Genomic DNA, 14431 nt, shown 5'->3' with positions numbered 1-14431 from the left:
CATCTGGGGCAAGAAAAATTGATCTAATGGCGTCTGCTGCATGTTTTATACCCCTGGTGACCTGACGTCATGGAAGAAGCGACAGCATCCGATGCAGAAATCCCAAGACACTGGTATTCAGGCCAGCTGAGGGCTACCTGCAGGCAGATAACCCAAATGTGATGACTGCAACAGAGAATACACTCTAACATCTACATTTATGGGAAGTGTACACAACTGTACTTTCCTTGACCTGCCATTAGCACAAACCACTGCCCACCCCCCCAGTCCTGGATGTGGTGGACGACGTCATCTTGGAATCTGGACTCACCCCGGACTCTCTGTCCCCAGGAAGCCAGACAGATTGCAAGACACCCACAAGTATCTTTTTAAAAACCCTACAGCTGACCCAGAGGTCATTACTCAAGGTCCTAAGTGGGCTAGGGCTAGCTCCTCAAAATACCCTGTCCCAACTGATTAAGAGAGCAGAGACTTAGTTAGACTAGGAAAGAAGGTCTACACTTTGGCTACCTTAGCCATTAGAGCTCTGAATTGTTAATTTCATATGCTCAAGTACCAACAAAATGTGCTGGAATTCTTAAAACAAAAAATGTCCACCTTATTAGACAGCAATACAACCAGGGAACTAACGGATCTTATACTTTTTAGCTCCCAGGTAGCCTTGCATTCCCTGCATTGTGGGTTTGAAGCATTGGAAGCTTCTAGCAGGGCTGCAGTGTCTGGCTCAGTGATCAGAAGGTATGCCTGGTTAAGGGAACAACCATTGCCTGACCAGGTAAAGTCCAAGTTATTAAACACCCCTCTGGACAAGGATCAGCTGTTCGGACCTAAAACTTATTAAGAAAATAGAGGACAAGGCCAAGTCTGTGCAGACTGTGAAGGCTTTTTTTGCAGGTACAGGCTCTCAGGTTCAGTAGGCACTTCCCCACAAAGCATTGGTCCTTTCCTACCCAAACAAAACCTGTGCAGAGGAAGGGCCGCAGGGAGAGGTCTTGCAGGCACCATTTACAAAGCCAACAGAGGTCCAGACAGTGGACCACTGCAACGCCTAGGGAAGGGAGTTCTAAGCCCCCTCCCTTCTCCAAGGACTTGTAATGACTCTCTCCCCTCTGCCCCCCCCCGCCATCCACCCAGAGAGACTAGGAGGAAGACTTTACCCTCTTCGTAGAGAATTGGCAGGCCATCACCTCAGATCTATGGGTCCTAAAAATTATCACCAGTGGGTACAGATTCTCTTTCAAGGAAAATCCCAAATATTCCAGTTTCCAGGATGTACCAGCAAGTCGGAGACAGAGGCCGTCTGCCAGATCCAAAAGCTTTTTGCCCAAAGCGCTGTGAAACCTGTACCAAAGGAACAGGCCAGAAAAGGGTTTTATTCCAGACTGTTCATGTTACCCAGAAAGGGAGGGCACCTGGCACCCTATTCTCGACCTATCCACTCTGAATCTGTCTCTACTGGTCCCAAAATTCAAAGTGCTGACCGTACACAGGCTTTTGCCAATGCTGATACCACATGCTTGACTAGTGACCCTAGATTTGAAGGATGCCTACCTCCATATTCCCATAAGGAAGTCCTGCAGGAGTTTCCTGCTCTTTAGGGCGGGGTCAGAACACTTTCATTTCTCTGCTCTGCCCTTTGGTTTATCTACTGCTCCCAGAGTCTTTACCAAGTGCCTGGCCCTTATTGCCTTTTGCAGACAGAAGGGCATACAGATTTATACATGCCTGGACGACTGCCTCATCCAGGCGGATACCAATGAAAGACTCCTGCAGGACCTTACTTTTATTCCGACTCTCCTAACCTCCCTGCAATTCGCAGTCAACCGGGAGAAGTCCGAAATTCACCCCACAAGAAGGTTAACCTTCCTGGGAGCTCTACTGGACACAACAACACAAACAGCTTCCCTCCCTCTGGGAAAGCAGAGCTTCCACCCCTCTTACTTTTCACAGCTGGCCTGCACGACCCACCTCACAGCAAGGAAATTCCTGCAGGTGCTGGGATACATGGCCACCTGCATCCTGTTGGTACCTTTAGCCAGACTGCACATGAGGAAACTACAGTGGTACTTCAGAAACCTTTGATGCCAACACTCCGTCACCGTGGAACACCAGCTGCCCCTGATTCTTTGCTTAAAGAAGGAGCTCCTATGGTGAGCAGTGGCGTGTACTGTGAACAAGGGTCTACCCTTCATCACTCTTCCGCAGGGCCAGACCATCACCACAGATGCTTCAGACACAGCCTGGAGGGCACATCGGGGATGTATGTGCACTCTGGGCATTTGGGAACAGGAAGTTTAGGGCCTCCATATCAACCTAAAAGAAATGTTGGCAGTGCACAGTGCAATCCTAGCTTTCAAGTATCACCTGAGACCAGGAGTGCTCTTAATTGAAGACAGACACTCACTCCTGCCCCCTGAGTTGCTTAGTTATGCAATCTGGCAGTCAGCCTCAAATCTGGGACTGCTTCTGATAGCTCAGTATATCCCAGGGAAACAAAACACCCTGGCAGACCAGTTAAGCAGAAGCCTCCTGGATCCCCATGAGTGGCAGCTGCACAGGGGGATCTTTCTCAACATCAGACAAAATTGGGGGAACCCAGACATAGACCTTTTTCGCAACCACAGAGAACTGACAGCTAACCAAGTTCTGCTCGAGAGAGTCCATCCAGAAGCATGGAGGGTGGACAGCCCTCTACTTTCACTGGGGCGGGTAACCTGTTTATGTACGCATTCCCTCCCTTCCCCCAATTCCCAGGGTACTTCTCAAGATCAGGGAGGAAGGACCAAAGGCTGTTCTCATTGTTCCAGACTGGCCTAGACAGCACTGGTACCCCTTGCTCCTCAGTCTGGCCAAAGAGCCTCCCATGCACCTGCCTCTCACAGTAAACCTTCTAATTCAGGAGAAAGGGATGGTATTCCATCCAAACCTCCCCACACTCTAGCTGTCTGCATGGCTTATACCCCAAGGCGGATGACACTACAGCCTTAAGCAGGCAGGTTTTAAGTATTAAGGAGGCCAGAAGGCCCAGCATGAGAAACTCCTACTCCGCCAAATGGAAAAGATTTACTATCTGGTGCCAGATTAAGGGTGTTAACAGTTCACATGCCAGTCTGGCATTGGTTCTGGACTAACTGGCAGAGCTCCTAGAAAAGGGGTTGTCATACTCTTCCATCAAGCTGCATGCCTCAGCTGTCTCTGCCTGTAGCCAGTCGGATCAGCCCATTTTTTTTCTCACCCCTTGTTAAAGCATTTCTTTAGGTGAGTGGCCCACATCAGACCACCTAGAAAGCCACCTGTTCCAACATGGGATCTAAACTTGTCCTGAAAAGATTGACTTTGCCTCCTTTTGAGCCAGCTGCTTCAGTGGACCTGATGTACCTTTCTTGGTAAACTGCCTTCTTGCTGGCCATCATCTTAGCCAGGAGAGTTTCAAATGAGCTTCAGGCCCTTATGGCCACTGAGCCCTTCATCATTTTCCATGCTGACAGGGTGTCTCTTAGGAGCAACCCCTCCTTTATGCCTAAGGTGGTCTCGAATGTTACCCTCAACCATCTCCCTACCTTCTTTCCCAACACCCATAATAAAGGGGAAAGAATTTTGCATACCCTGAATGTGCACAGACAATTGAGATATTACCTGAATAGGACCTAGTCATTCAGAAAATCTGACCAGCTACTGGTCTCTCTCACTCTTTGGGCAGAGGGGAAAACCCCATATCCAAACAGACAATTTCTAAATGGATCTCGCATTGCATCCATTTCTGCTATTCCTTTCATGGCAAAAGTCCTCCAAAATCCATCGGATCACATTCCACTAGGACAGCGTCTACTTCCACTGCCTTCCTGAGAGGGGTTCCAACCAAGGATGTTTTGTAAGCTGTTACCTGGACATCATCCGTACGTTCACCAAACACTACCAGCTGGCTACCCTCTCCAAAATCAGGGCAGGCTTTGCATCTGCAGTCCTGCAGGGCATGCTGGCATCCCCTTGAAACAGTGCAATCATGGAGTTTTGTTCCTTCCCTTCACCCTGTTTCTCAGCTTTGGGAATCTTCCCACAAGTGATGTCTGCAACAGTGAAACATTAACATAGTACAGTTTACACTTACCATAAATGTAGATGTTTTGTGTATTCACTGTTGCAATCCTGTACTGCGGTGGTGCTGCTGCGGTAGCGTTGTCGCCTCATAGCAAGACATTGTCCCGTTCGATTCTCAGCTAGAGCGTCTTCTGTGTGGAGGCATACGTGAATGGGGCGTGCCTTTGCTGAAGGTTGTGCGTCAGGGCTGGTAACCCGGTACGTAAAAATCCACTACCAGTCATTAGCGGACCGGAGTTCCGCTGTGGCGACCCCTAACCGGGAAAAGCCGAAAGACACAAACAAACTCTTGCAATCCTGTCTCTTCCCCCCCCCCCTTTTCTCTTTCTTGGGGGCTCCTACCTATTGGGCAAGAAATATTGATGTAATGGTGTCAGCTGCCTCAGTTTATAGCCCTCATGTCAACTTCAGACAGCCGACGCAGGAGGGATACCCTTTACTCTGGTATTTGGGCTTCCTGAGGGGTACCCAGCAGGGATAACTCACAAGTGACTGCAACAGTGAATACACTCTTAACATCTACATTTATGGTAAGTGTACGCAACTGTACTTTTCCTGCCACCTCCCAAAGATGTGTAGTAGGTGAATTGGTATTCTTCAAATTCCTGGTGGGTGTGCATGTAGTGTGTGTGTGTGTGTGTGTGTGTGTGTGTGTGTGTGTGTGTGTGTGTGTGTGTGTGTGTGTGTGTGTGTGTGTGTGTGTGTGAATGAGTCCGTCATAATCAAACCCCTTTTCTTCCCAATTTTCTTTATTGGGTTGGGGTGTCGTGTCAGCTGTTGCTATCTCTCTATTCAGTGCCACTCTCCTACCTTCTTCAACGCTCATGCCTGACTGTTACGTGTCTTCTCTCACACAATCCATCCACGTCTGTTTTGAATGTCCTCATCCCTTTTGCCTTCTTCCTGTCTATCCCAAATGCTTTACCAAATTGTTTTCTGCTTTTCTTTGTGTACCTAAACCACTGTAATATGTTCTCTGAACTTTTCTGCAATTGTGAGGTACTTTGGCTTCTACTTTTATGTCTTCATTTCTTCATCTGTCCCACAGTGTACACCCTACTATCCATCTCAGTTCATCTCCATCACCTTTAGCTTCTTTAACTGCTCTGCCTTCACTCCCCAGGTTTCTGTACCATACAGTATTACAGGTCACACAACTGCTTTGTGCACCTAACTTTTCAGCAGCTTTGGCATTCTTCTGTCATACACTGCCCCTGGCACTCTGTGCCAGTTGGCTGCAGCCCCTCAGGTTCTATCTTTGACGTCTTCATTCAGACTTCTCTTCTTCTCAACCATTCCTCCAAGGTACTTGAAACTGTTAATCTGTTCAACTATTTTCCCCTCTTTCTCAGTTCTCAGCTTTTTCTGATTTTCCCCATTTGTTGCCATTACAGCTGTCTTATCTGTACTCTTTCATCCCATTTGCCTTCAGTTTTGCATTCCATTACCATATTCTTTTGTAAAGCTCTTGCTTAGAGTCTGCCTATCATGCCACATCATCTGCATACAGCATCTTCTTTGAACTGTCTCCTCGGACTTCTTTGCTAATGTAGTCCACCACCAGTATGAACAGCAGTAGGCTCCGAGCTGAAGCCTGATGTACAGCTAGTCCCACAGAGAACCCCTTTGTGAGACCTAACACTGTTTGTACATTGGGTCCTTGTATATAGTTTGTGTTAATTCTAATGTTTCTGGGACTTCAGACTACAGCAGGACTGCCCAAATCAGATTTCTTGGAAACTTGTCATAAGCTTTCTCCAAGTATAGGAATATCCAGTTGGACGCTCTCATTTCCAGCTTCTTCTCAAGTAACTCTTAAGGTAGCCAAATGCCTCGTCATTTAATTAGTGATGTGCATGAGTGGATGAACGAGATTCCCACTGTCCCTACCTACTGTCTAGCGAAACCACTGCCAAGGGAATGGGCTTGGCAGAATCAGTGGGGAAAGAAGACCCTGTTGAGCTTGGCAAACATTGGGTCAGTTTTACTGCATTATGATCTGAATCCAAACTCCTCATCTCCCTGTTTACTTTCTACCACTCTGCACATTTATCAGTCACCCTCTCCAGAACTTTCATGCACTGTGCCAGGAGTTTGATACCTCTGTACTGCCCACAGTTGTGAATGTGCCCTTTGTTTTTGTACACTGGCACTAGTGTACTTATTTTCCAGTCATCTGGGACATGCCTTTCTCTCTCTATTATTTATTACAAGTACCCTCAGGAGCCATTTCTCCCCTGTTTCACTCAACATCTTTATCATATCTGCTGTGACCTCATCTGAGCCTGCTGGTTTCCCTGACATTTTCCTTAGTGCTGTTCTTACCACTACTACTACTACTACTACTAATATAATGGCTCCTCCCCTTCTCTGGTTGTAGGCTTTGTCTGGGGCAGTACAGCTTCTGTGGGTTTTCTTCGTTCAGAAGCTACTGGAAGTACTCATTCCATCTGTCTTTGGACACATAAGCAGGTTGTTGCTGGCATCCCTTATGAAGGGGTGAGTAGATAAGTGTATGTTCTGTAATGCACTGCACCCTGTACATAGTGGAGTTTAGTGTCATAGATATTAAGCGGCTTCCCCACAGCACTGTAAAGGACAAAGCATTTTACTGGAAAATGACTGGATGGTCAACCTGGACATTAACTGCATATTTTGCTGAAAAAAATTCAGGTAACAGATGTCCACTTCTGTTTCTCTCCTGCTGTGATTTTGCGGAGGGGAGACTCTTGAAACTGCTCACAATGCAGTATGATTAATTGGTGTGGGGAGAGCTGCTCATGTATGTATGTCTTAATGACTGTGTGGCAGAATTTATTTATTTTATTTATTTATATTTGTTGACCGGGAGTGTCCGACTGGATGTAGGTCCATTTTCAGCGGAGGCCCAGGGAGAAAAGCTCCACAGTTAAAATAAACAGACAGTAGTTGCATTGGATTACGTAGCGATTAACAATTTACATAGCAATTACTTATTTAATTTAACTCTTTAATTTAATTTAACTCTTGAGAAACATGCAGATTTCTCCTGGGTAATAATTTACATTATGTTCTGGCGCATTCAGCTAAAGTCAAAACAATCAAAACATTGTAGACTGAATTTAAAACTGGAATGTGATTGTCACAGAAATTTTCAGTGATTTAAGATAATGCCATCCATGCATAAAATTTTTGCAGCTGAAGGAAGCCCTTTTACACCTGCTGCTAAAATAGTGAAATTCCAAGGTCAGAGTGTAATGGAATGAAAAGTGCTTCTTTTTCGTGGAAAATCAAATGTTTGTTTGCTCATAAGTTATGCAGTCCCCCCCCCCCCCCTAAAAAAAAAAAAGAACACGTTTCTTCAACTGTAGGTTGTGCAACCTCAAAATTAAAATTAATTAGGACAGGGTGTTAGAATGGCGGAGGGTATCTCTCTCCTGCATAGTGATTGTTGATGAAGACCACAGTCAAATGTGGTTTGCCACCTCTTTTTTGATACCATAAGAACTTGTGCATCAGCAGGTAAGATTAACGTAATTCCTAAAGATTTTGCCATTTCATTATGTTTCTGTCAGTATGTACCTGTATTCCACGTGACAGAAGAAAGAGACGTTCTGACTGACACTGTCCAAGTCCACTTAATCATAAACTATAAATCATTGACTGAAGACCTGTGTCGTAGATGTGGAGTATAATGAGCAGAGATCTGATTGCCTCCAATCTGTTTGTTTGCATCCTCCTTCAAGATGCATGCTTATTTGCAGTCTCTATTTTCTGGAGTCATGAGTTCTTTTATGCCTTTCTGCTATTAATTGAAAGCTTGAATGTTTTTTCAGAGCATTATCACTGTGCTAGCCTTGGTTTGCATAACCTTTGAAATGTACATGTCTTGGGGCAGAATGTTGCATCCCATTTTTAGATCCCTTATTTGGGTACTTGATTCCCAGGTCTGTAATAAACTCATTTTTAAGCCAATGTATTATGTTTTTTTGATGTGTTGGATACAGCCAATATACTTTACTAGAAAGAGCTACGCATTGTGATTAGGTTTTGCCGCCTTGGTGTATGGTAGAACTCAGAATCCTTTATAACGGTTTTATTTTTTTAAACTGAGTGCCTTCAGGTCTCCGTTTCGGACCTTTCATTTATACTCACATTTCTGCCATTGTTACCTTTATCATGGAATAGAAAGTAAACTTTTTTTTTTTCTCACACTATCTAAAGCCCCCCCACCCCATGAGGCATCAATTAGTACGCTGTTAAAAAATGAGACATTCCCCTTTCCTGCAAGTTGAAGTACATTTCTTGAGGGGTGTGCAATTCTGGTCACTGTCACTGCAGTTAGAATCCACAAAATGCAAACTTTGATTTTGTCAGTCCTCTGTCTTAATCTGCCTGCCAGAGCTGAGTTATGCTGTAAGCTGTTACTTGTTGAAGTATTGAATATTGTAGAGGAGGTTAATCAGAGGTGGGACCTTTATAAAAGGGAAGAAGCACAGTTCATAGAAATGGAATTTGTGTTAAGTGTTTGCAGAATGTTCAGTAGTCGATGTGAAGTTAAGTGGAAGGCAGGAATTGGGCAGTTTATGTAATATTGGAGTGAATCAAAGTTATCTGAAAGAAAATATATATATAGGTATACTGCTTGACAGCAATAATGGAAACTTTTTTTCCTATTAATGTATACATGGCGCAAGTTGCATATGAACATGTGATTATTCAGTAAAGATGTTTAAAAAAATGAGTTAGTCATTATACCATTCTAGATTCATCCATATGGTGACATTTTGTTAGCACTCAACAGATTTAAGTTCATTGACTAGTTTTTTTTTCCTGAAAAGTGCAAGTAGCATGGGAAGTAGCATGGTATATTTGCTCTGTTGGAAAATAAGCTTACACCTGCAATTACATATTTGTTGACAAAAAGTAAAACTTTTTGTAAAGGATCATCAGCTTGGATTTCCATAGACCAGAAAACATGAGTATTTGAGCGGTGGCTGTATATGGTTAGTCATTTGCCATCCTTGGTGTTCCAAAGCAATTATCTTCACATGTGTTTTGCCATCACTTGTATAGAGAACAGTTAATGAAGCATCACTTTATTCTTTTGCATGCAGTTTGCCTAAAGATTACAAAGGTAGACATGGCCTCAAAAATCAGACCTCTTTCTGCAAGGAGCTGTTTCTAGAAGTCTATTTATTGTTAATGAAGTAGGTTGTCTGTCTTTGGGGTTACCCAGATGCGCACTCCATTCTGTTTGGGTTGACCCAGGAGCAATGTCTAGTTAAATGACCTGCTCTCAGAATATCTGTGTGTAGAAGTAGAGGCAGTGGGATTAGAGCACAGTATTACTGGATGCAACATGTTTGCAACTTCAGCTGCTTTAAATTGGTGTGGTTTGCCATTCTGTGTAGCATGTAAAGGACCAGCTAGCACATAGCAGTTGCGGTACTTTTTCATAATACCGGTTTGAAATAGGCAACCCGCGGTGGTGGTCCTGCGGTAGCGTTGTCGCCTCACAGTAAGACGCTGTCCGGTTCGATTCTCAGCTAGAGCGTCTTCTGCGTGGAGACATGCGTGAATGGGCGTACCTTCGTTGAAGGTTGTGCGTCAGGCCTGGCAAGCCGGTATGTAAAAATCAACTGCCAATCATTAGTGGACCGGAGTTCCGCTGTGGCGACCCCTAATTGGGAAAAGCCGAAAGACACAAACTGTTTGAAATAGGCAGTTCACAATTTTGGACTTTTTTGTGCATTTATCTGTCGATAGTACCTGTTCTGCTCTTTGGACCCACTGGTTGATTTCATTTCCATTGAATATCTAAAATAGCTGAGAAATGAGCCTATAGGTTGCTATTTGAAAGCTACTTTTGAAGATTGTGTTAAGTCAGTTTACTTAGTATGACGTCTTGCAAAACCAAAATATGAAACTACAGGAAAATGTGAAGTATGTAATATGTAGGAAGGCTAGTGTTTAGTGTTAGAATTGAAGAGATTGAAATGCAGTGGTTCCACTACTGTCTGCAACCAGTATTTACTTTTGTCTTTGTGATTTTTTGACTGTTAAATCTTTTACCCATTCATTTATTCATTCATTCATTCCTTAGGTGGAGGCTAGAGCCCTACATTCCTGCCAAGAACAGTCTGCCTCAGAAAAACTAATTACAGGATTTTCTTCTTTTTCTTTTTTCGGCTTTTCCCGGTTGGGGGTCGCCACAGCAGATCACCTGTCCGCTCATGATTGGCAGTGGAGTTTTACGGTGTCGAGTTGCCAGCCTGACACCCAACCTTCCACTGAAGGCACACACACTCACACCTAGGGCCAATTTGGAGTGTCCAATCCACCTGGAAACTGGAGCACCCGGAGGAAACCCACGCGACCACAGGGAGGACATGCAGACTCTGCACAGAAGGCACCCCAGCCGAGGATTGAACCGGAGAACCTCTTGCTGCGAGGTGACAGTGCTAACCACTGCACCACCGTGGCCGCCCTAATTACAGGCTTATGTCATCTTGAATTATCTTGACACCTGTTTGGTTGGTTTCCAGCAGTGGTATGTTGAATGTAATTGACAAAGTAAATGCTAAATATGGATAATTGTATTCCTCAAGGATCTGTATTGGGTATATATTAACATCTGTATGTAGATGTGTGTGACGATATGTATAAGTTACATGTTTACTTGTTCGCAGTGTTTGTTATGAAATTGGCAAAGTAACTATTGATGAGAATAGTAACTGTTTACAGTCGTGAACAATATTTATGAAGTTACTATAACCTGACCCGTCTGTACCATTAAAACGTAATAAACAAATTTCAGAAATATAATTGGACAGATTTAGAATCTGTTAAAAAGAAGTTGAAATGGTGAATGAATTTTAAGAATTTGGTGATAGTAATGAAACTTGATTTCCATATTGGTGAGATTCGTCAAAGTTGCTTTAAACCAGTTGGATGAATATAGATTGTTTAAACTCAAAAGTCCTAAGGTGATTGAGTATATAATTGTTGGTCATGTTTAGATCAGACTTAAAATTTGAAGTATACTGGTCCTCATACAAGATAAATCAGATGGTAAGAACTGAAAGGCTACTAATATTTTTATAAGGAGGTTAGAAATGTCTAGGTTACGTTCTCAGAATATAAACAAGTTAAGTTTTATTTCACTTGGGCAAAAGCAAGTTGTAGAGGATTTTATTGTTTTTAATGCATCACCATGCTAGGTACATGAATGAATATTTTCATCTGAGTAGGAAACCTAGCTTTGATTTATTAAGACTGAGATGAATGTTAACTAGAACAAAAAAGTGATTTTTGGTAGAGGATTATTGAATTGTGGAATATGACTTGCATCCTGAGCACTGTCTGTTCTGCTTTGTATTCATTGCCTACTGTGATAAATGTTGGCTACCCTTTAACTCTGATTAAGATAAAGTAACACTGACAAGTGAATGAATGCTGCTCGAGGGTGTTGGTTATATAACCTTGTGTCTGATTTTTTTTATTCAAGGTTGAGCCTTTATTTTGGTAGAAAATGTGAAACTTTGTGGACAGGCTTTGGGACTTTGGTCCAGGCCTTAAACTTCAAATTTGATTTTGTTAGAGGGGTTATTTCAGTACACTGAGTGTTTCTACCACATTCTCTGTAAGTGGGATGTTCTACTTTGCTCTTAAATGAGAAGGACTGGAGACAAGGTGGCGACCCTGTCCCTTTATGTACTTTTGGTGCACAATGAGTTAACTTTGGTGTACATTTGGTCACTGTTGAGGGACTGCTGGAATACTGTACATTTGCTTGTGCTTAGAGTGGTTGGCACTTGTCCATTTTTAGGGAACACATTTCTAGTGCCTGTCTGTAAGATTTGCCATGACAGCAAGTACCTCAAAGTAATTGCCTGTCGTCATTCCTTTCTTCTAACTTAGCTGCTTTGTTCCTTCTGTTTATTGCTGAATCCTAATCCTGTCTCAGTCTGATCTGGTAGGCATTCAAAATTAGTTTCCTAAAGCAATGAAAATGAATGTATTAAGATTAAATATGTAGAATTGTCATTAGTAATGAAAATTGCAGAGGCTGAAGTTTTCATCCTTGGTGGGGATGCAAACAGTGCTTACAGACTTCAGTACTGATGCAGAGTCGGAGTTGTACACATGTAGAAACCTGTAACTAAATTGACAGCATCAAGGTTGTCCCTTGTGTTTTTTAGTACTTTATAAAAAAAGTAACTTATCAACTAAATCACCTTACTGATAACAGTCCAATTTTATTTTCTTTTTTGCATATGTTTCAGGCTGCAAGGTGTGACTGCTGTAAAACCCAGGGGAATCTTAGAGAGACTGTTCAGTGGCGTGGATCAATGAAGCATTTTTGTGATCAACATTGTTTGCTTCGTTTCTACTGTCAACAGAATGAGCCAAACTTGTCGACTCACAAAGGACCAGAGAATTTGTATTATGGTATATATATTCTATGTTGAATTATAGGTATCATTAGAACATGTCCTAGGAATTGCACATGAACTGTCTGATTTAATTTGGCTTATTTAATTTGTCCTGACTTTGAAATATTGCCATTTTTTTCCTTAATCTTTTGGGGTTTTTTTCTGCCACACATGCCAACTATCAAACCTCTGCCTATCTGTTAGTGCCCATTCATTCTCCAGTCCTGGGTTTTTCCCAATGAGGTAGGAGCTGACTGGTGGAGTCCATCAAACAGACAACCATGGGTAGGTTTATGCCTTTGCCAGCATACTGGTAGTAAAGGTGTTTTTTCTGTTATGAGCTGTAACCCGTTCCCTTTCCAGGTAGACAAGTATGCTGCTGTGCTATCCTGTTGTGTGGGTGCACCCTTCCTTGCATCAGCAGTGAGGGCTAAGGCATTCACTTTTTGGTGACCAAGTGCCAACCCCTTAGGCCTCTCCTTGGAATGCTGCTCCTCCGGGGCATTGTGGTATTGGAAGATTCCAGCTTACCCCATCAGGATAGGAACACCCATTCTCTCCACACCCTAGCACAAACGGATATTGCCATTGTTTAAAAAACACCATTGCCTAGAAAGTATCATTAATCCATGTGCAGTAAACCAAGTGGCTGCACCAATAAAAGGGTGCTACTGACTAATTCTTGGCTCTGCTCCTGCCTTACACCTGGCTGATTCCTTCCCCTCTTCCTGACGTCTTTATAGGCTTTCCTTCACTATACCTTTATGTTGACTTTTACTCAGCCTGATAGGAATCTCATCTTTTCCATCTAATTGCCCCTCTTACACACTCTCTCTAGATCCCCTGTGTATTCCTCTATGCCTCATCCTTCTTTCTTACTGGAACTTCTCTACTACATATTCTAAGTTTACTTCTCTCTTAGTCTAGCATGCATTTCTATAACTACTTCACACCATCCTTCTCTTATGTAGTTCAGTAGTTCAGTTTTTTCTTGAATGTCTGTATTTATACCTTGTTATCCTTGTATGTCCCACTACTGTATGAGCTTATATATTGTATAATTTATTTGTAACTATCTTTATTCTGTTTGGGGCTCCCCTCCTCAGGCCGCTTCTGAAAATGGGCTTGTGCCCAGTTGGACTTTCCTGGTCAACAAACATTAAATAAATAAATGTACTGGTTACTAATAGTGTGCTTGCAAGTCATAGTCATTGGATAATTTAGCGACATAAAGATGATTATGGAATAGGCAGGAGACATGTTCACTAATTTGTCTGAAGTCTTTGCCTTAATTTCACCGAATATATTGCAGACTGTAGGGTTGGAAATATACAAGTATATAACTGAAGTACAATAAAAATGTTTAGAGGGGCTTTCTGGGTGATCCTTTAGATTGGAATAAAACTGTGCAGTTTACCGTATTCGTTGTGGTTAACTTTCAGGTCTGCAGTTTTCATAGTAATAGCTTTCTTAATGTGCAGTTACTACCACTTTTAGGAAGATGAATAAAATTTGTGCTTTTATTCTAGTCCTGTTTCATACACTGCCTCCCACCCCGCCCATAAAAAAATGGAGGTTAAATACTTCTGTATATACACAGTTGTCTAAATGGAGCAGCGGAATATGATACCTGCTGCAAGATTGGGCAGCGGAATATGATACCTGCTGCAAGACTAGCAAATCTAAAGTCAGCATTGTGGTGTAGTGGGATGGAGTATGTCTGGCACCGAAGACTCAGGAGTAGTGCTGGCAGAGTCAACTGGTGAGGGACAGGAGTAATGGAGTGCGTGTCTCTTTCATTTATGGGGGAGAAGGAAAGGTCATGCCTTCCTGAAAGTATGCTGAGTATTAATGTCCCTTGGTGGAAGCCAGCTCCTTTAGAGTAGAGGGAGAAATCATTGACTATGACCCACGTG

The 14431-nt window shown here is 42.9% G+C and overlaps 1 protein-coding gene across 2 annotated transcripts in view; it reads left to right on the top strand.

Moving 5' to 3' along the window:
* ZMYM2 (zinc finger MYM-type containing 2) overlaps positions 1-14431 on the top strand; it is a 2217537-nt gene that overhangs the window by 1039036 nt on the left and 1164070 nt on the right. For both annotated transcript variants that reach the window (XM_044073197.1, XM_044073196.1), the window contains exon 11: positions 12366-12531. In XM_044073197.1, the coding sequence (XP_043929132.1) occupies positions 12366-12531 (166 nt within the window). The remainder of the gene's footprint in view (positions 1-12365; positions 12532-14431) is intronic.

This window comes from Protopterus annectens, chromosome 5.part1 (genome assembly GCF_019279795.1).
Source record: "Protopterus annectens isolate FY-2018-M chromosome 5.part1, PAN1.0, whole genome shotgun sequence".
NCBI lineage: Eukaryota > Metazoa > Chordata > Ceratodontiformes > Protopteridae > Protopterus > Protopterus annectens.
Note: the sequence above shows the minus strand (reverse complement) of the source record. Positions and strands in the feature narration are given on the sequence as shown.